Here is a 24747-nt window from a genome sequence, read left to right as displayed (position 1 = left end):
GACTTAAAACCTGCAGAGCTGAAAACATTGCCTGACTGGGCCTTCACATTCTCAGGGTCTGGCCCAAATAAGGTGCACAATCGGGTCTTTCAGTGAGTGGTAACGACCTTGTGTATCTATGGAGCTTTCCCCACCTGCTGGGAATGATGTCAGGCCCTAACTGCATCCATGCACTGAAGCCTCATGGTGGCCCTGCAGGTTTAGCAGCCACTGTCAGTTCCTCCCCTCTTTTCAGATGAGGAAACTGACAATTGATTAATTAATAACTTGTCCAGCATGGCAGTTGCTAAGCAGGGGGACCTGGGATGGGAATGACTGTCTGCCTCCAGACCTTGATGCTTGCCTGTGAATGACTTGATGCTTGCCTGTGAATGAACGTGAGCTTCAGCCTTCACAGGAAGGAAGAAATAAAGGGTGTGTGGGAAGTGCTGCAAGAGGGGTACTCCTAGGAGGGGTGAGGGGCTGCCACTGTCTCAGAGGCCGTGGAGGCCTGAGGAAGGGCCCCAGCCTCCAGCAGCTCACGTTAGGGCTGACATGTCACATCATACTTAATCAGGGAATGTCAAGATTCAGGGTACTTACTAAGGACACCCTGAACACAGGGAAGTCTTCTGTTCTCACCTGGAACTTTGTGTCTCCCTTGTTCCTTAATAACTGCTGAGGAGTTGTGATGAGGTTCAGCACACTAAGACGTTGAATAGGACAGACCTGCCGTTTGGTTTAAGGTTTAAGTCCCCCATGCTTCTCAAAGTGGGTGAAGTTTAAAAACAGGCAGGTCTTCAGTGAAGTTCAAGGGATGTCCATGAAGCTGGATGAGCAGGTAGAGTTCAGAGCGGGGGTGATGTTTCCTGGGTGGATAGGATGTCTGCCTGCCCTGAGTCAGCTGACCCAGACCCTCCCCACTGAGGATGCCCTGGGCCAGTCTCCTGCTGCTGTGGCCCCCTTAGGGAACCATACGGCATCGTGGTTGCTACAGAGCTCCCTGGCGGAAGACTGCCTGTTTGTTTGATTCCGCACCCCCTCTGGTGCTGTGTGCTCCTCAGGGGTCAGGAGGCACCCTAGAAGCCAGTTTTTTCTGTTAACATGATAGGTGCTCCGTGGGGAGTGCTGGGGGTGCTCTGTCGGTGTGAGTTGGTGGTGATGGCAGCTGGCGAGTTTGTAGGTCTCAGGCGCTGCGCATGGAGTATTTCACACGCATCATCCGAGCTCCGCGTCACCCTGTCTTCAGGCCCATCGTGTAAAGGAGGAATCCGGGTTGAGAGTGTATGTAGCAGCCCTGGGAATCGGGGCCCGTTAGCTCCCGTGCCTAATCACTGCCCCAAGTCGCAGTGGCAGATTAGAAGTGAGCTCTTGAGCCTCCTGGACTAGCCCTCAGTCCTGGCCTGTGACTTCATGGGTGTGGTCCCCTCAGCTGTTTGCTGGGCTGGGTCGGGCCTTTAAATAGCCTCCTAGGTCACTTGTGGTCAGGGCCACGGTGGGGCGTCCTGGCCTTGGACAGCTACCCAGAAGTGTGGAATCCGGCTTCCCACTCCTCCTCACCAGGTGCCCGGGGGAGCCCTGGGCTTGCTTCGGGAGCTTGGACACAGCTTCTGGATCTGGCTTCTCATTTCAGAGGTGGTGGTGCAGTGTGCAGGGCACTCGAGATGTTTCTGTTACCTTATATATAGTGGAGGTTGAAATGGCCAGAAAACCACAGCATGTTTGAGTAGCAGTTAGAAATTTTCTGTTCCATGCCATCTCCCACTCCTGGCCATCTCCATTCATTCCGGGAAGTCTCTGAGTTCTTTAAGGTCCACCTCACATGCCGCCTTTGATTCCTCCCTCCTTGTGGCATGATTTGGCCAAGTAGTGTTATTGAACACTTACGCGAGGCTCACAAGAGCAAAAGCACAACAGTCCTGCCTGAGGTTCCTGGTCTGGGGGAGGAACAGGCTGGCCTGCTGTGGCCTCAGAGCAGACCCAGAACACTAGGAGCCCAGAAGCCTGACTTGGGTGGGACACAGTGAATTCTCAAGCACTTCTCCTAGGGGACAACTCCAGCTGGGTCTTGAAGGCTGAATAGGAGTTGCTTGTGAGGGTGAAGCAGCAGGCAGCCTGTGCGGTGGTTGCTCAGGGCGTGAGGGTAGTGATGCCGGGGAGTGCTGGCGGTGGACCCTGCTGGAACGCTGGTCAAAACAGTGGGGGCAGTAGCCAGAGAGAAAAGGCTGGGCCTTCTTTCTGCTTTGAAGCCCGTCATTGTGCTTTGGCTTGTGTTATTAGTACAACAGGGGCCTCTCACCCACACAAGCCCCTCGAGGGTGGGCTTCAGGGAGCCGAGGGCAGTGAGGAGAGCACAGGGTCTGCAGCCTGTCAGGCCCCAGCTTTGTACCTCACTAGGTTCGTGGCTTTGAGCTCATTTCTTATTTTTTCTGAATTGGTCTTTCATCTGCAGGAAGGGACTGTCCCTGCCTCCCTCTGAGGGCCACTGTAAGGCAGGACATGGATTGCCTGGGGCAGGGCCAGCCACATAGTAGATGTGGTCTCTGCTGGGCACAGGCAGCAAGAGGAGGGCACGCAGGTGAATCCAGAGACTTAATGGCCAAGCCCCTCACCGCCTGCCAGGCTTTCATCAAAGCTGTGTCCGCTGGCCGGAAAGTGTGTGGCTTCCCCTCCACCAGGAGTCTTGGATTCTGGCCCACATAGGAAGATGAGCACATGGTGGATAAGTAGAAACTCCCAGCCTGGTTCCCAGTGTGATTCGTGAGTGGGACAAACCTCAGACAGCTCTGCCCACCGAAAGAAGCATACACGTTCCTGGCGTGTGCTGTTTGTAACCTGCGAAGGCATTTGGGGGAAGCTCAGTTTCCCACCAGATACCAAGCGGTGCTTGGAAGGGCCCAGGAGAAGAGAAACCAGGAAAGCCCTTAGCAAAGGAACAGTGGAGATGTGTGCCCTGGACCGACTTCTTCCCTTGTGCACATCACTGCCTGTGTCAAAAATAGATCCAGCGCACCCCTCAGCTGTATACATTTGTGGAGCTCACATTTGTGTGGTTTGCTATGCTGAAACTTAACTGTTTTAAAGACCCCCATTTCCAGGAAACTGCCAAGAACTGTTGTTATCTCAGAGTGTTTGTAGGATACTCAGATAGGAGCAGTGTATTGAATGAAAGTTTATCTGAATAGCTGCTGTTTTCCAGGCCCCACATCTGTAGAATGAATGTGGAATTAAGAGGTCTGCTAGACTCAGACCTGGAACCCAGGATTGACTCTCGACCCCACTCCTTCCTTGTTAAGGAAATGGGCTCAGGGTCCCCTTGTCCATCCAGATGAGATTAGGCATGTCAAAGCCTTGGCACTATTCCCAGCCTATCTTGATTCATGGATTTTTTTTTTTCTTATAGCAGAGAAAAGTCCATTGTCCTTGCCCGATTAAAAAGGGTGAAGATGGGCTGGGCGCAGTGGCTCATGCCTATAATCCCAGAGCTTTAGGAGGCCGAGGCAGGTGGATCACCTGAGGTCAGGAATTCGAGACCAGCCTGGATAACATGATGAAACCTCATCTCTACTAAAGATACAAAAATTAGCCGGGCGCGGTAGCAGGCGCCTGTAATCGCAGCTACTTGGGAGGCTAAGGCAGGAGAATTGCTGAACCCAGGAGGTGGAGGTTGCAGTGAGCTGAGATCGCGCCACTGCACCCCAGCCTGGGCGACAGAGTGACATTCCATCTCAAAAAAAAAAAAAAAAAAAGGTGAAGATGATAAAAAAAAAAGTAGAGGAAAAACTTCCTGCCTCGGACTTCCCTCTAGATTGTTTGCTTGGGTCCAGATGCCTGAAAGAGTTTTGGTTTTAGAATTCCATCCTAATGACCCAGGTGCCTTTATCTGATGGTTCTCATGTATGTTTTTGCTAACCAGGAGCTGAGAGAAGATAATATCATTTTAATTGAAACCAAGGCCATGCTGGAGGAACAGCTGACTGCTGCTCGGGCCCGGGGCGATAAAGTCCATGAGCTGGAAAAGGAGAACCTGCAGCTGAAATCCAAGCTTCACGACCTGGAATTGGTACTGCAGGCTGTGTTGTTACTACATTGAAAACAGATTGGGCTCGGGCACAGTGGCTCATGCCTGTAATCCCAGCACTTTGGGAGGCTAAGGTGGGAGGATCCCTTGAGCGCAGGAGTTCTAACCCTGGCAACCTAGCGAGGCCCCATCTCTACGAAAACTAAATAATTGGGCATGGTGGTGTGAGCCTGTAGTTCCATCTACTTGGGAGAGACTGAGGCAGGAGGGTTGCTTGAGCCTGGGAGGTTGAGGCTGCAGTGAGCCGTGATCACACCATTGCGTTCCAGCGTGGGTGATAGAGCAAGACCTTGTCTCAGAAAAAAAGAAAGAAAGAAAAGAAAACCGATTGGGGCAGGTTCAGGTTTATGCCGTGCCCTTCTCTGATAGTTTAGCTACTGGGTTTGTTGCTGCTACTGCCGTTGCTGCTGCCACTGCTACCACGAATGACTTGTTGACTGCGGGGAGTAGCTTGCTAAAATCAGCAGGCTTGAGTGGGTGCCACTTAACACCCACACACAGAGAGCACTTGACTTCTGTATTGCTTTTCTGTAGGAATGAGTGTATGTGTGTGTCTTGGAAGAAGGGTCTTTGCCAGTGTTGATGGTGTGGGGTGAGCTATGATTTGTTAGCCTGTTAACAGCTTTAGAGGCCTGTTAGGGCTTCGCTAGAGCCACAAAGCTGCCCATCACTGCACACTTGCTTTAAAGCCCTGTGCAGTATGTCACTTTGTTCAGACAGCATTCAGTTAGGGACCCCGGGTCTCTCTTCATAACCTAGGTAGCCAGGTCAGGGTACCTTTGAGTGGCTTTCCCTCTCATAGCAGGGCCCTATGTTGGGATGTTTCTGTGCAGCTCTGTTTATTTGGAAGTGAGCCAGTACATCTTCATCCACAGCACATGACGGTAGCTATACAGGGGCTGAGGCTTGTCCAGAGGGATCTCCAGCTGTGCAGCCTCACTTCTTGCCTCTTCTTGCTTGCCCCAGGACCGGGACACAGATAAGAAACGAATTGAGGAGCTGCTGGAAGAAAACATGGTCCTTGAGATTGCACAGAAGCAGAGCATGAACGAATCTGCCCACCTTGGCTGGGAGCTGGAGCAGCTGTCCAAGAACGCAGACTTGTCAGACGGTAGGTAGCGCTTGGTGCCGGGGAGCCAGCCTGGCCGTGGCCGCCGCTGCCTCCAGGGAGCTGAGTCCTGGGCTCTGAATCTGCCATGTTAGCCCATCCATTCATCCCAGGCAAACATGATTTCCTTCAAGCTCCACTTGGAACTGTTTCATTACAGTTCTCCCCAGGGAAGACACGAGGGGTCTGGCAGCCTTGATGTCAGGACGCAAAACACAAATTAAGTGTTGCCAGTTTTCCGAATTCCCATATGGACATTCCCAGGAGCTTCCAGATTATAGTGCACTGACACCCAGAGGCTCTCTTAGGCCATCTGTGGATGGCTGAAAGCCCTGGATGGCAGGAGCCATCACCAGTGGCCACGAATCCCTGCTATAAATGTACCCAGGGCGTCATTTCCTCCATTCATTTGCATAATTGGGCAAGATGGAGGCAGCCTGTTTTCTCTCTCCTGGGTGGGGAGGGTGCTGAGTGGCTGCTGCCCCGGAGACCCAGGTTCTTAGCGCCTCTGCCAGGCCTCTCCCTTTCCCTCTTCCCTCCTGGGCTTGCTCTGCTGCCCACTGCCCTGCGCCCCGAGAGGAGGTGTCGGTCATGGGAAGCGTGGGCGGGGCCGCACTCAGCCCCCTGCGCAGGAAGCCTCAGCCCCGGCAAACAATGAGCCAGTTCCTGTGTTTGAAAATAGCACACGCTCACCGTTCCCGTGCACGTGATAGTGCAAGTTCGTAGTTACTTAGACTTTCCAGGGTGTGATGGGGCTTTTGGCTTGTTTAGGGGGTGGCTTTAAAAAATTCTGATAGACATCTAAGCATTCTGGAAAGGTTATTGGAAACAGGTGAATATTTCTTGTATTTGGGGGTTCCTGTCAGTTCCGAACCTAAAACCAGTTTCACTGTGAATCTGTGTGAGAAGTTAGCTGTCTGTGCTTTGATATCTGTGCGTAGCTCTGGGGCCTGAGGGCTGCACAAGGGGGTTCCCCCAAATCCCTTGCCTCTGGAAGTCCAAGTTGGGGGCGCCCCCTGGTGGAGCAGAGAGGTGGTACAAGCAGCTAGGATGGTCTCTCATCAACTAAATATTTGTTAGAGACCATGGTGGCTAGTGAGAAGGCCTCACCGATTTAGACCATTTTCTATAATGTGTGAGCTCTTTAAAGTTAATACCGTGATTTATTCTTAGTGTTGTCAACTCCTAGTGCCTAGCTAGGAGCTGGCATCATTCTAATGTTTGCTAGAATGATGGCATCGTGCAAGCAAAGCCTGAGTGTATGGGGCAGTGGCTTCGAGAGCCAGAAAGACCTGGCATAAAGCCTTGGCTTCTCCGCTGGTTAGCTGGGTGACCTAGGGCAAGTACTTAACCTCTTAAAACTTTAGTTTCCTTACCTGCAAAATAGGGGTAATGAACCTGCCTCACAAGATGACTGTGAGGATGAGTGAGAGAAAACAGTGAAGCAGGAACCCCAGCTCTGGCCCTTGGTGTGTTCCGTAGAGGGCAGCTCTTCTTGTCTGTCTTACTAAGACATACCCAGTTACTCTGGTTGCTGGGGGGTGCTGACGAGATTTGCACTAGTAAAGAAACACTGGGCCGGGCAAAGTGGCTCATGCCTGTATTCCCAGCACTTTGGGAGATTAAGGCGGGCAGATCACGAGGTCAGGAGTTCAAGACCAGCCTGGCCAACATGGAGAAACCCCGCCTCTACTAAAAGTACAAAAATTAGTCAGGCGTGGTGGTGCACACCTGTAATCCCAGCTACTCAGGAGGCTGAGGCAGGAGAATCGCTTGAACCTGAGAGGTGGAGGTTGCAGCGAGCCAAGATCACACCACTGCACTCCAGCCTGGGTGAGAGAGTGAGATTCTGTCTCAAAAAAAAAAAAAGAGAAACACTGGCGTTTTAGTAGTAAACCATTGTGTCGTTTTAATAGTCTTCAAGGCACTGACTTTAATGGAAGAGGAAATGAAACATCGATTCCATTGTTTAACTCATAGAACCTTAAAAATTATTCTCTGTGGTCAGTTTGGGAAGGTGAAAAGGGATGGTGGTGATGGTTGCAGAAAAGTGTGCTTGTACCTAATGCCACAGATCCAAACACTTTAAAATGGCTAAAATGGTACTTTTTAAATATATTTTTCTGTAATTTTAAAAATGGGTTCCCCCCCATGAATTCTGCAGAGGCACTGTCCAGATGACCACAGGTTTTGAAATAATGGAGTCTTATTTGAGGCTTGGTGTTGAAGTTAGGTTAGTTTCATTTACAGCTTATTTGGGACGGAGCCCTCCAAGCGTCCTTGTATGTGGAGTGTGTGTGTGTTTATGTGTGTGTCAGTGCTGGGCTGGGGCCAGGTACACACCATCCCCTCCACTTCTCGCCTGCTGTTGCTTTGGGTCTTTAGGGCGTTCTGGCCTGTTGGGTGGTCCATGTCGTTATCCTTGGTAGAGGATGAAGACTCAGAGGGAAACGAGATGCTGTTCAGTCTTTATGATCACCCGGGGGATCTGAACCACACACATTTCCAGATTTATGTGTTTGCTGTGAAAGCCATCACCCCCCTGTACCCACAGCCCCTGGGGTGAAGAGGTAGGGGGAGGAATCGCTGTATTAGCAACAGTGTGGAAAGGCCCCAAGAGATGAGGACGTGGCACTGGGTTGGGTAAATGAAGGGGGGAAGAACCGGGCTCCTTTCTTAAGAGGGCTTTTGCATACCTTTTTTTTCCCCCCCTTCAAAACAACCCCATGACTTACCTAAAATCATGCACCTGCTTGTGGCAGGAGGGGGCCAGGAACTCCCATTCCTGACTCAAGACTCTTCCCTTCTCCATTTGCACCTGAGCTGTTTAAAAGCAGAGTAGATAGTCTGCCTTTTACTATTTTTAGCTTATTTTTCATCTCATTTAGAATTTTAAAAGTAATTTGCATACACTATCACAGTTTTCTTCAACATAATTGTGAAGTCACAGAAAGAAATCTCTGCATAGCGTCTCATCCAGGCTGACAAGTGCCCGACACATGTTCCGGTGTAGCTTTCTACCACCCATGGCCAACGGGAGTGGTCAGTTACGTGCCCCTGCCTGCTGAGCAGCCGAGATGTCCATTATGCTCTGGGGGGTATGGAAAATGTCACCTGTGTGTCATCTCTGTTAGCCTCTAAAATCCTTGATTGGACAGTTAGGATAGCAGCCTGATAGCCAGATGGTTCCCATAAGTGACACAGCCCTTGCATTGGCTCCTGGACTGTAACCTGCCGCCTTCTTGAGCCCTGGATTGCTGCCCTGACAGACCCCAGCAAAGCCTGCAGAGGAGCCCTCGGGCACTGGGAGTGGAGGGGCAGGAGGAAGAAGGGTCCCCAGCTGACCTGTGGGAGCTCCTCCCCAGCCCCTTAGACCCTGGACTCCGGGACTGATGACCATCTCGGAGCTTGGGGCAGAGAGTGGAAGTGGAGGCCCACAGACCACTGGGCTCTGACTGGACTTTGTCTTCAGCCTCCAGGAAGTCGTTTGTGTTTGAGCTGAACGAATGTGCGTCCAGCCGCATCCTGAAGCTGGAGAAGGAGAATCAGAGCCTCCAGAGCACCATCCAGGGGCTGCGGGACGCGTCCCTGGTGTTGGAGGAGAGCGGCCTCAAGTGCGGGGAGCTGGAGAAGGAGAACCACCAGCTCAGCAAGAAGGTACCTCGGCCTCCTTAGGTCACTGGGGAGGCACAGAACCCTCGGGCACCCTCCCATCCTCCCCAGTGATTGTCTGGAGCACAGACAAGGAGGGGGCCAGGTAGAGCATGCAGGTGTCAGGCAGTGGGCAGAATCCAGGCGCAGTCACCGCTGATTATAATAGGAACGGGAGTGAGGACTGGGGAGAGCCAGAGGAGGTGTGGCCCTGTCCCTGCTTCGCTGCCATTAGAGGATGACCCGGACATGTGACTTTCTTGTGCCTCGTTGTCTTCATCTGTGAAATGGGGTTGATGGGGTGCCTGCCTGTAAAAAGAAAACTCCCTCGTTCTCTTCCACGCCACTGCTCCCAGTACCTCACTGCTTATACCAGGGGTGTGGGGTTTTCCCCATATCAAGCAGTTCTCAAGTTCTTGGGGGACACCAGCTGGGTATCCTACAATTTAACTCAGTTCTGACACTACAGACCCTGCAGCCTAAGGGCTCAGTCCCACCAGACTGCCTCCCACTTCAGGTGCCAATCCAAGTCCGGATTGTCACCTGTGCTTCTGATCAGCTGGCTGCAGATCAGAGGTTCCCACCGCCCCCTTCGTGGGCTCCGCTATTGCCTAGATGGCTTAGTATTCCTTGTTTATTACAAAGTATACAACGCACAGGCGGAACAGATGCACAGGGCGGTGGGTGCGGGGAGTGGTGCCACGCTACCCTGTCCTCTGCGGGTGCCCCTCCAGCACCTCCACATGTTCACCAACCTGGACACTTTTTGACCAAGTCCTTTTGGGTTTTTATGGAGGTTTCATTATATAGGCATGATTGATTACATCATTTGCCATTTGATTAGCTCAACCTCCAGGCCCTGTCTCCTCCCTGGAGGTAGGGGAGGCCTGAAAGTTTCAACTCTCTAATAACATGGTTGGTTCCCTTGGCAACCAGCTCCCATCCTGAGGCTCTCCAGGAGCCCCCAGTCCTCATTCATCTTAGCATACAAGAAAGACACCTATCCCTTTGGAGATTCCAAGGGTTTTCGAAACTTGTGCCAGGAAATTTAGCAACAACCAAACACACATGTCTTTCTTTCTTTCTTTTTTTTTTTTTGAGACTGAGTTTTGTTCTTGTTGCCCAGGCTGGAGTGCAATGGCACAATCTCGGCTCATTGCAACTCCACCTCCCAGGTTCAAGTGATTCTCCTGCCTCAGCGTCCCGAGTAGCTGGGATTACAGGCACCCACCACCACGCCCAGCTAATTTTGTATTTTTAGTAGAGACGGGGTTTTGCCATGTTGGCCAGGCTGGTCTCGAACTCCCAACCTCAGGTGGCCCACCTGCCTCAGCCTCCCAAAGTGCTGGGATTACAAGCATGAGCCACCATGCCTGGCCCCAAACACACATTTCTTATGCTGGCTGTTGTGGGGATTAGAGGTGGTAGTGTGTGTGACGGATTCGGCACATAGTAAGCACTCAATAAAAAGAGAGCAGGGCACTGTTATAAAGCATGCAATAGGGACCCAGGGAGAAGAACCAGTAAGGTACCGAATACCAGACATTGAGTTGTTGACTAAAGTGATAATGAACATCCTTGGGGCTGCAAAGCCTAGGTCTGTATGTGTGAGGCCACTGACGGAATACCTTAGGGTCTTGCTGTGGTAAAACAAGCAGGTCAGTGCTTTCTCCCTCCTCTGGGTTTATGGGATGGGGAAGAAGAGATAGCTGAACTGTGTTCTGTTTTAATGACAGCTGTTAGGTCTTCCTGGGAGCAGAGTAGAAGCCAGACATCTGGGTGAACAGATGAGGGTTTGCAAGCCAGTCTCGTTCTACAGTTAAGAGGATCCCTGTCACATGGCAGATTCCATCTCAGGTGCAGGAAGGGGCCATTGAGAGACTAGGGATTGCCGACAGGTCTTGCTTATTCCAGGTCAGAGGACCTCTCATCCACCTGCCTCACGCTGTGGAGGCACTGGTGTATTGTGGGCTCTGAATGCACCAGCTGTCAGATTCCAGTCGAGGGAGGAGGCCAGAGTGTTCTTGCGGGCTGACTGCCATGCAGGATGGGCAACCCTCAGCCAGCTCAGCTCATCCTGAATTTCCCTCTCCAACCTCAGCCATCCAGCTGTGAGTCCTGGCAGTGTCATTTACTGAGGCATGACTGTGGCAGGATACCTGGGTCCCTTGGCTCTGCAGGTTCTTTTTTTTTTTTTTTTTTCTGGACGGAGTCTCGCTCTGTTGTCCAGGCTGGAGTGCAGTGCTGCAATCTCAGCTTCCTTGCTATCTCCACCTCCTGGGTTCAAGCGATGCTCCTGTCTCGGCCTCCCAAGTAGCTGGGATTACAGGCATGTGCCACCATGCCCAGCTAATTTTTGTGTTTTTAGTGGAGATGAGGTTTCGCCATGTTGGCCAGGCTGGTCTCCTGACTTCAGGTGATCTGCCCACCTCAGCCTCCCAATGTGAGCCACCGCACCCAGCCACTCTGCAGGTTCATGATCTCTGAGGCTGGGAACAGGTCCCCCACTCCTGGGAACTGGTCCCTTGAGTTCCCTCATGGGACCTCTCCTACGAGGCTCCTCACTCTTGTCCCTTTGAACTTTGTGTGCCTTGCAGCGTTTGAGCTGCCGGGTGGTTTTTCCTCTCTTTGTAGGACAACAGAAGGCACCCCCGTCTCATGCCACGTCTTCTGGTGCAGGGCAGCATGGGGAAAGTGACTCGGTTTTTTGAGACAGGGTCTTGCTGTCATCCAGGCAGGAGTGCGGTAGCGTGACCATGGCTCACTGCAGCCTCGACCTCCAGAGCTCAAGTAATCCTCCCACAACAGCCTCCCGCATAGCTGGGACCACAGGCACGTACCACCACGCCCAGCTAATTTTTTTTTTTTGGAACTGGGGTCTCTTTATGTTGCCCAGGCTGGTCTCAAACCCCTGGGCTCAAGCAGTCCTTCGGTCTCAGCCTCCCAAAGTGCTAGGATCACAGGTTTGAGCCACTGTGGCTGACTCAGTGTTTTGGTTTCTTAGATTCATGTGGGCCTAGCACGGGAAATGTCTTCATAAGTGGCAGCCCAACCTTGGCCATGATAAAAAGAATTGCCCTTTAGGAAGATGAGAACCTCCAGCTCTGCAGGTCCTCACGACGCTGCCCTAGAAAGCCTGCAGTATTATCTCTCTGGCCTAGTGATATTTTGGGGCCCCTTCTGGCAGGTCACCAGGGTGGTGCCCAGGCATCTCTCTGCCCTGTCCTGTCTGCTGTGGCCCCTCTTCTGTACAAACAGGACCTAGGGGGGGCGTCGCCCACCCACCACAACTCCTTATGCTGATCTCTCAGGCCCTACCCACTTCCTCCCTGGCCCGACGCCAGCCTCTCCTGCCGTGGCCCTCGGGAGGCCCTGTCTTGGCACACACTCTCTGGTCGCGGGGGCGCCGGAAGGGAGGGGCCGCTGTTTGCAGGCAGGGCTGTCCTGTGTCTGAAGCCTAGAGCTCTCTCCTCCCTCTCGTCCTTGGCCTGCCCTGAGCCTGGCTGGAATCTGGCCCGACCCTGCAGGGTGGTTCTCCCTTCACTCTCTGTCCATGTCTCACTGACTGTTTTATTGGCCCCAGTGCCCAGCCCAGAGTCTGACACGTAGAGGGTGCTCGCCAGCATTTGACAGGTGAACCCTTCAGCACCAGCAGGAGGCAGGCTGTGCTTCAGGCCTGGCAACCCTCAGCCAGCTCAGCTCATCCTGAATTTCCCTCTCCAACCTCAGCCATCCAGCTGGCATTTCCTAGTCAGTAAGCAAGCCCATTGGCCCTGCTGAGTCCCACAGGGGGCCCCTAGTGCCAACCTGGCTCTTCACCTCACCCTGAATGTAGCCCAGGCTGCACGCTTGCTTTGGTCTGGGACCTCTGGAAACCATAGTTCCCTGAAGTTAAAACATCTTTCTCTCTAACTCAAGGCACCTCCATGGGTCCTAGAGAAGCCCCCTCCCTCCTCTGTGTCTGTAGCTTTGTATTGAAGTCATAAGAGTTCATTCTTTGAGTCAAGAAGGAAAAAGAATCCTTATTTTTAGAGGAAGAGGGGCAGCCCTTTGGGGGCCTGTCATGAGAGGCAGGAGCAGCTCATGTGAAGACATGCAGCCTGGGGGCTGAGGGGCAGGGTCCTGGCACCCACAACTCCCGGGAAAACCTAATGCTGCACCACATGAGACTGTTGCCCATGCCAGTGGCTGCAGGGAGGACAGGAAACCCTCTGGGGGCCAGAAAGTCTGCAGCCATCCCATATCTTAGCCCAGCAGGTTCATCAGGGGCACGGGTCTTCTTCGGGGATGGACCGGAGTATAGGACAAAGAACCACAGAATGAGAAAGATGAGGGGTCCATCAGGGGTAGGTAGGACCCAGGAAATCACACCTTTAGACCAGAAGCAACAGCAATCAGAAATGCAAGGGTCGGCCGGGCACAGTGGCTCATGCCTGTTAACCCCAGCACTTTGGGAGACTGAGGCAGGTGGATCACCTGTGAGACCAGCCTGGCCAACACAGTGAAATCCCGTCTCTACTAAAAATACAAAAATTAGATGGGCGTGGTGGCAGGCTTCTGTAGTCCTAGTTACTCAGGAGGCTGAGGCAGGAAAATTGCTTGAATCTGGGAGGCGGAGGTTGCAGTGAGCCAAGATCATGCCATTGTACTCCATCCTGGGCGACAAGAGCAAAACTCCATCTCAAAAAAAAAAAGATTGAGTCAGAATCTGCATTTCAGCAAGGCGGGCACTCGTGTGCAACGGGGAGCATGAGGACCTCTGTTTAGGTAGTTCATGTTTAGGAGGGCTGCGAACAGGTGGGTTCTGGCATAAGACCTTGCTGTCAAGGAGATCACTGGGTGGCTGTCCAGGCCAGACAAAATGTGGCCTGGCCTGTGAGGGAGATGGTGGAAGTGTGGAAGGGATAAGAAGGACAGGGCTTGGTGACAAATTTCCATGGAGGTGAAAGAGGAAGAGATATAACAGAGGGCCACTTGAGCAGCCAGGTGACATCACCAACTGAGGCAGGAAGTCTCCAGGAGGACAGGAAGCTGGGTGCATGTGAAACCCCCGAGGGCACCCAGCGGTGGCGGCCTCAGGCGGTGGAGCACATGGCAGCAAGGATGGGGCAGAGGGACGCTGGGGGGATGGTGATGGTTTGCTTCCTGGTGACTTTCTGTCTTAAGAGTGACAGCTGTGGTGTGGGGAGGTTGCTACAGAATGATGTCAGGAGGTCTTCCCTTGAGAAAAGACCCATTAGTGCATTCTGTTGGGGTGGTTTCTGTTTTGTTTTAAATCATGGTTCACTTCGTAGGACTGATGTCTGCACTGGGCTGGGTCTTTTGGTTCTGCAGATTGAAAAGTTACAAACCCAGCTGGAGAGAGAAAAGCAGAGCAACCAAGATCTGGAGACCCTCAGTGAGGAGCTGATCAGAGAGAAGGAGCAGCTGCAGAGTGACATGGAGACCCTGAAGGCTGACAAAGCCAGGCAGGTAGGTGCCTCCACCACTAACGCCTCTCCTAGAACCCCTGCCTGCAAGACGGAGAGCCAGGATTACAGCCATTCCTGGTACTGTATTGTGGATGCATGGATTATCCGTTACCTAGCTTAGCCACAGCTTAAATCAGCAATTCTCAATTTCCCAACTGGCAGTGGGAAAAGGTGGGGCGAATTTTGCCTCCCAAGGGACATTTGGCAATGTCTCAAGACATTTTTGATTGTCGTGACCCCGGGGAAGAGAGGGGGTGGTGCTCCTGGCATGGAGTGGGTGGAGGCCAAGGATGCTGCTACATATTCTGCAGTGCGCAGGGCAGGAACACTCCATCTGCAAATGTTCTTAGTGCCCCAGCTGAGAACCCTGGCAAATCCGTGTGGTTTTATTTGCCTCACACGGCAGGCAGTCCAGGGCTGATGTAGTGGCTCAGGGATGCCATCAGGAACCAGGCCTCTTGCCTACAGCTCCGCCAGCCTTAGCAGTGGCTGCTGCACATCCCTAAGGTACAAGCAGGAGAAAGGTGGAGGGCTTAGCATCACAGGGAAACCCTCCCAAGGATGCTCCGTAGACGTCACGTTGGCCAGAACTAACGTGTGGCTACCTCTGCCTGCAAAGAATGCCAGGGCACCAAGTATTTTAGTTTTTTGTTTTTGTTTATGTTTTCTTTTGTTTAATAGAGATGGGATCTCACAGTGTTGCCCAGGCCGGTCTCGAACTCCTGGGCTCAAGTGATCCTCCCATCTTAGCTTCCCAAAGTGTTGGGATTACAGGCATGAGCCACCATCACTGGCCCCAAGTATTTTAGCTTTTTGGCATCTGTAGTAGAGGAATAAAAAGCCCAGAGAAGATGGTTAGAATGGCGCATGGTAAACAGACGGACAGGGCCCTGCCCAGATGTTGCTCACAGCCAGGAAGGCACACTTCCAGGTGACAGGCAAGATGATCTCAGGAGGGTGCTACTGAGAGAATAGGGTGCTGAGGGAGAGAATACTGGGATACACGGCTACCTTAGAATCATCATGCCAGGATGTTTTGGGGAACTGACCCCAAGTATGAGAAAGAGCCAGTGAGGCTGATAGCCAGAGGAAAGTACTCCAGGCAGAGGGATCAGCATGTGCAAAGTGTTCACAGTCAGCTGGGCTAGGAGCAGTGAGCAGGAGGTGGAGAGTAGTGTAAGCAGAGGCTGCAGAGGTGGGCAGGGCCCGGCAACCAGAGACCAAGAGAAACCGCTGAAACTTAAGTGAGGGAGAGAGATGTATTTACATTTTAAAATCGTCCTGGCTGCTCTGAGTGTATTCTGACTTGAACCATCTAAGTGGTGGTGTCCGTGCCCACTCACCTGTGTCTGTCAAGCCTCTGGGTAATGCACAGGCAGTGTCTGAGCACAGGTAGGACAGCCGTTCAAGGCCTTCTCTCTCCCATCCCCAGTGTGAGCCCATGTCACTGAAATAGGTTCCTGCAGCAGCCTGGGTTGTGCCTGTTGTGTTTTCCCATAGATCAAGGACCTTGAGCAGGAAAAGGACCACCTCAACCGAGCCATGTGGTCGCTGCGGGAGAGGTCGCAGGTCAGCAGTGAGGCCCGCATGAAAGACGTGGAGAAGGAGAACAAAGCCCTCCACCAGACGGTGACGGAGGCCAATGGCAAGCTCAGCCAGTTGGAGTTTGAGAAGCGGCAGCTGCACAGGGACTTGGAGCAGGCCAAGGAGAAGGGGGAGCAGGCAGAGAAGCTGGAGAGGGAGCTACAGCGACTCCAGGAGGAGAACGGGAGGCTGGCCAGGAAGGTGACCTCCCTGGAGACAGCCACCGAGAAAGTCGAGGCCCTGGAGCATGAGAGCCAGGGCCTGCAGCTGGAGAACCGGACGCTGAGGAAGTCTCTGGATACCTTGCAGAACGTGTCCCTGCAGCTTGAGGGCCTGGAGCGTGACAACAAGCAGCTGGACGCAGAGAACCTGGAGCTGCGCAGGCTGGTGGAGACCATGCGCTTCACCAGCACCAAGCTGGCACAGATGGAGAGGGAGAACCAGCAGCTGGAGCGTGAGAAGGAGGAGCTGAGGAAGAACGTGGATCTGCTCAAGGCGCTGGGCAAGAAGTCAGAGCGCCTGGAGCTCAGCTACCAGAGCGTGAGCGCTGAGAACCTCCGGCTGCAGCAGAGCCTGGAGAGCAGCAGCCACAAGACGCAGACCTTGGAGAGTGAGCTGGGCGAGCTGGAGGCTGAGCGCCAGGCACTGCGGCGGGACCTGGAGGCCCTCCGGCTGGCCAATGCACAGTTGGAGGGGGCCGAGAAGGACAGGAAGGCCCTGGAGCAGGAGGTGGCCCAGCTCGAGAAGGATAAGAAGCTGCTGGAGAAGGAGGCCAAGCGGCTGTGGCAGCAGGTGGAGCTCAAGGATGCAGTCTTGGACGATAGCACTGCCAAACTGTCCGCCGTTGAGAAGGAGAGCCGCGCGCTGGACAAGGAGCTGGCCCGCTGCAGGGACGCAGCCGGCAAGCTGAAGGAGCTGGAGAAGGACAACCGGGACCTCACCAAGCAAGTCACCGTGCATGCAAGGACACTGACAACTCTGAGGGAGGTGAGCGAACACAGGCGGCCCCTGTAAGGGGATTGGCAGATGGTGGTAGTGGGTTCTGTGGTGCATGGTTTCAGGAGAGAAGTAAGACTCTGTGTCCTCCTTAAATGCTTTATCTAATTCTGAACAGCAATACCTAAAGGTCTAAGAACCCAGTGAATACCACGTATTACAATCTTACAACCCAGAGATAATGCTTCTCATAGTTTGAGTTGTTTCGTTTCTTCATTTTCCCTCGTGTATACAGACACATGCTTGATGTCATACTTACACACAGGTGAGCTGTTGTGGTTTTTATTAATTATGTTGTGGTTTTTGTTATTTTAGATTTCAAAGCCACAATTTCCCAATGGCCGTAAGATATTTGTTTGTTTGTTTGTTTGTTTGTTTATTTTTGAGACGGAGTCTCACTGTCGTCCAGGCTGGAGTGTTGTTGCGTGATCTCGGCTCACTGCAACCTCTGCCTCCCGGATTCAAGCGATTCTTGTGCCTCAGCATCCCACATAGCTGGGCCTACAGATGCACGCTACCACACCTGGCTAATCTTTTTGTATTTTTAGTAGAGACGGGTTTTCACCATGTTGGCCAGGCTGGTCTCAAACGCCTGACCTCAGGTGACCCACCCGCCTCGGCCTCCCAAAGTGCTGGGATTACAGGCATGAGCCACCGTGCCCGACCCTTACTTATTTTTGAGACAGAATCTCGCTTTGTCACCCAGGCTGGAGTGCAGTGGTGCGACCCCAGCTCACTGCAGGCTCCACCTCCTGGGTTCAAGCAATTCTCCTGCCTCAGCCTCCTAAGTACTGGGATTACAGACACGCACCATCACGCCTCGCTAATTTTTGTATTTTTAGTAGAGGTGGGGTTTCGCCATCTTGGCCAGGCTGGTCTTGAACTCTTGACCTCAGGGGATCCATCTGCCTCAGGCTCCCAAAGTGCTGGGATTACAGGTGTGGGCCACTGCACCTGGCCAAGATATTTAATCCTATAGGTTTACTGTAATTATTTTTTAGATGTTTAGATTGTTTTAGTGTTTTCCACTATTTTATTTTTATTTATTATTTTTAAAATTTTATTACTTTTTTCCTAGAATCCTTTCCTGAAGTTTTTTTTAAATTTATTTTTAAAATTTTATTACCTTTTTTCCTAGAATCCTCTTTTCCACTATTTTAAATAATACTAGACATCCTTGTATACATAGACCTTCATGAATCAAACTATTTTTTAGGGTATATTCTCAGAAATGGAATTACAGGGTCAAAGAGTGTGAACGTGTTAGTCTCTTGAGGGATATAAAATCCTCCAGAATTCCATGTTGTCCTTACCCTGGTAAGTGTTGTGTGGGCCACCTGGGCATTTGTTTAGTATGCTGGGGTGAGTAGATGGCTGCTCTGGGAAATGGCTTCAGCAGCTGAGTGGCCCAGCACTGTTTATCTCACTCGTGAAGGGTCTAGTGTGGGGACCCTGCCCACATGGGAGAAGCCAGGTGCTGGAGTCACTGCACTTAAGGCCCAGTTCAGGCACCTGGCTTCTGCCATCTTGAGGCTTGGGCACCCCTAGTGGAGTCCTCTTCTGGTTCCTCGGCCTGTGGTGGGTAGAGGAGGAAGAGAGAGAGTGAGGAAGATCATGCTGCATGGGTGGGGCTCAGCAGCACAGCCACACCCAACCACAGGGTGCCACATGCCACACAAGAGAAGGAAATGGGTTTGGTGAACACTGAGCAGTCTCCACACTGGAAAGAGATGACTGACGATCCATGCAGGCAATTCCATGTGCTGTGGGGGAGAGATCCAAAATATGAACGCAGGCAGAGCCCCGGCTCGTTAGCGTAGGTTAGTTAGGCTGTGCTACGATAGCCAACCCCAGCATCTCTGCTGCTCATCACAGCCAAGGCTTACCTCTTGCTCACCAGAGTCCAGGGGACCCTTCAGGGAGTCTGTCCTCTGCTTGACCCAGCAGTCCAGGCTGTTTTGATCTCGTGGCTCCACGGTCTCTACACCAGGCTTGGGCGGTTGCCATGGCAGGTGAAAGGGCAGCTGAATGTCACACATAGGCTCTTCTGTGCTCCAGTCAGGAAGTCACCCACATCACTCCCACTTCATCCCCTTTGCCAGAGCTGGTGACCTGGCTTCAGCTGATACAAGGTGGCTGGGAAATTTGGGGGAGCAGGTAATGAGCATCACTGTCTCTGTCACACTGCCGTTCAGGTCTGAGGATTTGGTAGGAGGGTTAAGCGTGCATGCGAATGACTGTGACACCAGGCAGAAAATGGTCACTATCTAGAGAGCTACAAAGAGGTGCTGACGTAAACTGGGGTGGAGGAAGTGAACCACCAACATGCATTCAACACCCATGTTTTGAAGAGTAGACCAAGGCCGGGTGCAGTGGCTCGCGCCTGTAATCCCAGCACTTTGGAAGACCAAGGTAGAAAGATTGCTTGAGGCCAGGAGTTCAAGACCAACCTGGAAATATAGCAAGACCCCATCTCTACAAAAAATTTAAACATTAGCCAGGTGTGCTGGTGCACACCTGTAATTCCAGCTACTGAGGAGGCTGAAGTGGAGGATCACCTGAGCCAGGAGTTCAAGGCTGCAGTGAGCTGTGATCACACCACTGCACTTCAGCCTAGGCAACCAAGCAAGACGCTGTCTCTAAAAAATGAAAAGTAAACCAGATCCAGGGTTTAAAATAAAATATTTCCCCTCTTTACACATTTTCTGTTTCAAAGTGTCTACAAGGGGCCTTTAATTACTTGTTGCTTTGTTGAAAAGTCAGCCATATTATCAGAAATCAAACATACTACTTAAAGGTCAACATAAGTGGCATTTCAAATACATGACTTAGAGAAGTGGCATATTAGATCCATCCTGACATGTAGCCACCTGGTCTGGTTGTTTTCAGCACCAGGACGGCTGGACAAGTGCATTCATTGGCTTTCCTCGGGAAGAGCATCCCTGGGGTTCAGAGTCCCCTCGCTCCACACGGAGGCAGCCGTGGCCCGGGAGGACAGTTGCTCACACCCGGGCGGGACTGGCGCCTGGCCTTCCTGCGTGTTTTGCTGAGCTCCTATCCCGTGCTCTCTCCCCATCATTCCAGGACCTGGTGCTCGAGAAGCTGAAGAGCCAGCAGCTCAGCAGTGAGCTGGACAAGCTGAGCCAGGAACTGGAGAAGGTCGGCCTCAACAGGGAGCTGCTGTTGCAGGAGGACGACAGCGGCAGTGACACGTGAGGGCCTCTTCTCCCTCTCCCCATCGTGGGAGCACTTCCTCCACTGTTCAGTCTGCAGGCTCCTCACCCTCCCCTGAGACCTCCATGAACTCTCTACTGCCGAGGGCTGTGACCTCACGCGGTTCCTTGAACCCAAAGTTCCTTGGTCGTTTCTGTTCCAGCTCTTGTTCCTTGAGGTTCTCAGATAGGTGTGGAAGGAGATTTTGTCTGATGAAAAAGCTTCTTAATTTTTTTTTTTTTTTTTTTTTTGAGACAGGGTCTGGCTCTGTCGTCCAGGCTGGAGTGTAGTATTATGATTTCGGCTTACCTCCATGTCCACCTCCCAGGTTCAAGCGATCCTCCAGCCCTAGCTGGAGACCACTACCTAGCTGGGACCACAGGCATGCACCGCCACACCTGGCTAATCCTTGTATGTTTTGTAGAGAGGGGGTTTCGCCATACTAGCCAGGCTGGTCTTGAACTCCTGAGCTCAAAGCGATCTGCCCACCTCAGCCTCCCAAAATGCTGGGATTACAGGTGTGAGCCACTGCTCCCAGCCACGCTTCTTAATTTTTTAAAAAAATTAGACTATTACAGTTTTTCCCTGCAATGCTTGCTTAAATGATAATGGGTTTTGTTGTTGTTTTGAGACGAAGTGTCACTCTGTCATCCAGGCAGGAGTGCAGTGGCGTGATCCTGGCTCAGTGATGAAAACCTCCGCCTCCTGGTTTTAAGTGATTCTTACGCCTCAGCCTCCTGAGTAGCTGAGATTACAGACATGCATCACCATGCCCAGCTAATTTTTGTATTTTTTTAGTAGAGACGGGGTTTCACCATGTTGGCCAGACTGGTCTCGAACGCCTGACCTCAAGTGATCTTCCTGCCTTGGCATCCCAAAGTGCCGGGATTACAGGCATGAGCCACTGTGCTCGGCCTGATCTTGTTTTTTGGGAAATCGAACATCTTGGACTTTTGCTGGACTTGTAACCGAGAAGATCCACATGCCTTATAGTAGGAGTCCTCTCTGGTGGAAAGGCCTTAGACTTACCACTTAACCTAGCACTGTGACCTTCGGCAAATTGCTTAACCTTTCTGATACTCAGTTTCCCCTTCGGTAAAATGGCAATAATAATTCCTGCCTCAGACAGTGACTGTAAAACTGTAGCCGTGGTGTCGCCTTTGAAGGTTTCACAGGTGTTTCTACCCAGGGAACCCCCAAAGGGCTCTGGGAAGATGAGTTTTGGCTCGTGAGTTCTTCTGGGCCAAAAGCTGCAGCAGCTCCGTAACCCAGCCTAATGGAAGGAGTGATGTGTTGGCAGCAAGGATACTGGGAACTTGCGGAGAGGAAGTAGATAAGTGATACTATTGTATCTTTGTGTTTTCCAGAAAATACAAGATTTTGGAGGGCAGAAATGAATCAGCATTAAAAACAACACTAGCCATGAAAGAAGAAAAGATTGTGCTCTTAGAAGCACAGATGGAAGAGAAAGCGAGCCTAAATCGCCAGTTAGAGAGTGAGCTGCAGATGGTGAGTGTGGAGGTTGCACTGTGGGGCCCAGCTGCCCATTCTCAGCCTCACCCTTTCCAGCCCCTCACCTGTATAGCAGTGGGGTGGCCTGGATACCCATTTTCTAGGGCAGGGGTAGATGCGCCACAGAGTGACTGAGGGAGCCACCCTCAGAATCACACGCACTAGGGCCAAACAGAACCAGAATAAGAGCCACAGGCCTGCGGGGAGGTGGGCAGTGGCCTAGAGCAGCACCAAGTCCACCAGGCAAGATATGGGAACACCCCTGAGAGCCCTCCATGAAACTGCACGTTGGGCACTGAGCAACGGCCTGCAGAGTCTCACGGGTGCCCTCCGATGAGACAGATGGGTGCACAGGGACTCATGAGGACATGCACATGTCTACTTCTGGGTGCATGCATGCACACGTATTTGCCACATGTGTGAACACACTTTCCACACACATATAGATGTGTGTTCTCCACACACACTCTCCACATACATATGCACATGCTCCTTACACATGTACATGCATGCTCTCTACACACATGTATTATACATGTGCCCACCACGTGTGTGCACACTCCACACACAAACACATGCTCCTCACACACAGGTGTACACACCTGACCCGTGCTCTCAATGTGCACACTCTCACAGGTGATCAGGTGTGCACACTCCCCCCTTCCACACACGCACTCTTCCAGCCTCAGTTTTGAACACATGCCATGCTTCTTGGCTGCAGGATTGAATAGGAATCTGGATGAAGTTGCTCCAGTGCCAGCAGGGGCTTTGAGACCTCGTCCCTGTTCACCTCCTGTATCCTCAGCCTCACCTCTGTTTGAGGGAGTGGATAACTGAGGCTCAGGAAAGCAGGAAGCCACATGGCTAAAGCAGGGACTGAGGCAGGAACGGGTTGCAGGCCCCCACCTCCCTGTCCTCTCTGGAAGGGAAGGGAAAATGTAGGGCAGAGGGTTGGTGCCTTCCCCTCAAAAGAAAAGGAGCACGTCTGGCTTACACAGACCAGGGCGGGCGAGTATGGGGAGTGTGGAGGGTGTGGTGCAGGTTGCCCTCAGCCACTCACTCGGGGCTCCAGGCCAGGCTGCTTCCGCCTGAAGCCTCCTTGCTTATTGTCACACCTGTAGCTGAAGAAGGAGTGTGAGACCCTCAGGCAGAACCAGGGAGAGGGGCAGCACTTGCAGAACTCTTTCAAGCACCCTGCGGGGAAGACAGCCGCCAGTCACCAGGGGAAGGAGGCCTGGGGGCCCGGCCATAAGGAAGCCACCATGGAGCTTCTCCGAGTGAAGGACCGGGCCATCGAGCTGGAGCGGAATGTGAGTGGGCTGGCCTGGGCATGGTCCATCGGGGACAGAGAGAGAGACTGCCTTATCAGTAGTCCCATTGATGACTTGTCATTGCTGTAAAGAACACAGGAGATTTAGCCAGATCTAGTTGGACACGTCTTGAGTTGCAGGTCCTGTGGGCCCCTCTTCATTTGAGGTCCCTTCAGTGATTCTCACATCAGGGGCACACACAGCCTTCATGGCAATTCAGCCTCTTCCTGTAGTGTTGTGTCTTTCAGTGCCCAGTACCAGGGATTGGGAAACTCCAGCCCCCACCTGCTTTTGTAAATAAAGTTTTATTAGCAGACAGTCAAGCCCATTGTTTACAGGTTGTCTGGGGCTGCTTCCCCTACAGTGACAATGATTCTTCAGGTTGAGATGGAAACCCCATGGCTGGCAAACCCAAAAGTATTTCCTATCTGGCCCTTTCTAGAAAAAGTCTGCTAATGCATGTCCGTGCCTCTGACTTTGATTCTCAACAATGACTTTATGAAGTTCAGAGTGGTGATTTTCATTATTTGATCGATGATAAAGCTAAAACAGAATTTCAGAGACTTGACCGAAAGCCCCATGCTAATAAGGGATAGTAAAAGACTACAGGTCCTGGCCCTTAGCCCAGTTGGTGGCAAACTTTAACATGGTCTTTATTAGTCTCACATAATGTGAAGTGCCTTATTCTACTTGCTGACACCTCTGAGTAAGGCTGTAGCCTAAGGCTTTGACTCCCTGTCCTGTGAGATACTCAGGGTTGGAGTCAATGGGAGATGGAACCAGCTCACAGAAATGCACTCTTAGGGTGTTCAACAGAAAACAAAGGAAAGCATTAAAGAGACAAAGGAAGCAGCTTTAACTCCAGCATGCATTCACCTCCCACTCACATACGCAGGTGTCAGGCAGTGTCCCCATGATGTGTAGCCTTTTAAAAAAATCCTGCTGATTATCTTTTTCAAAGAGAGAAAATATACTGACCTCATCCAGCGGACCCTCGATTTGGCCCCCAAAACATCAACTTTTGAGGGTTCGTTACAACCCAAGTACCTGTGGCCAGTTAGCATTTACCCAGTTGGAGTTTGATTCGCTCATGCCTCCCGATCTTCTAGAATGCAGCTCTGCAGGCTGAGAAGCAGCTGCTAAAGGAACAGCTGCAGCACCTGGAGACCCAGAATGTGACCTTCAGCAGCCAGATCTTGACACTGCAGAAACAGAGCGCCTTCCTGCAGGAGCACAACACCACACTGCAGACCCAGACCGCCAAGCTGCAGGTGAGCGGGGCTCCCAACACCAGTGGTCACAAGCCCGGCGGGATGTTTATCTGTGGCTTCTGGGGACCAACTGGGGGCATTAGGACTCCTCAAAAGCAGCAGATCAAAGCACAAAGCAGTTTGGGATTTTGTTAATAGAGACCCGCTGTAAACAGTGATCAGTGAAGGGGGTGATAGTTTTTAAGCCATTTTCAGTGATTGAGAAAATGGCTGCATGGGCCATTTTCATTTCATTTCTCTCCTTTTACTTGCATTCTTGTCCATGTTTTCCAGTCTTTTCCTTGAAGTGTTACTAGGACTGACTTGGAAAAGAGGTTTCAGGATTAAGCTTGGTTTAACAAAGTTAACCAGGTTTCTTTACTATAGAACCTGGCAGAACTCTTTCTTTTTAAGCTAATGTGAATTTTTAATCTCTAAGAGGGAAGTGTAGGATATTAAGTGGCTCCCAGACTGTTGAGAGCATCAAGCAGAACTAGGTTGTGTGCCACTTCAGATGCTTGTTTTCATTTATCGCCTATAGACTGTGGGGAAATAAATTATTTATTGCAGTTTTTGTTTGTTTGTTTTGAGA

The 24747-nt window shown here is 51.9% G+C and overlaps 1 protein-coding gene across 3 annotated transcripts in view; it reads left to right on the top strand.

Moving 5' to 3' along the window:
• The window catches only part of CCDC88C (coiled-coil domain containing 88C), a 146621-nt gene that overhangs the window by 87944 nt on the left and 33930 nt on the right, over nt 1–24747 (top strand). For all 3 annotated transcript variants that reach the window (XM_034938017.3, XM_034938018.3, XM_034938021.3), the window contains exons 11-19: nt 3896–4042; nt 5027–5171; nt 8641–8825; nt 14154–14291; nt 15791–16861; nt 19955–20082; nt 21451–21592; nt 22717–22905; nt 24015–24176. In XM_034938017.3, the coding sequence (XP_034793908.1) occupies nt 3896–4042; nt 5027–5171; nt 8641–8825; nt 14154–14291; nt 15791–16861; nt 19955–20082; nt 21451–21592; nt 22717–22905; nt 24015–24176 (2307 nt within the window). The remainder of the gene's footprint in view (nt 1–3895; nt 4043–5026; nt 5172–8640; nt 8826–14153; nt 14292–15790; nt 16862–19954; nt 20083–21450; nt 21593–22716; nt 22906–24014; nt 24177–24747) is intronic.

Source organism: Pan paniscus, chromosome 15 (assembly GCF_029289425.2).
Source record: "Pan paniscus chromosome 15, NHGRI_mPanPan1-v2.0_pri, whole genome shotgun sequence".
Lineage (NCBI taxonomy): Eukaryota > Metazoa > Chordata > Mammalia > Primates > Hominidae > Pan > Pan paniscus.
This window is presented reverse-complemented; position numbering and strand designations above follow the sequence as displayed.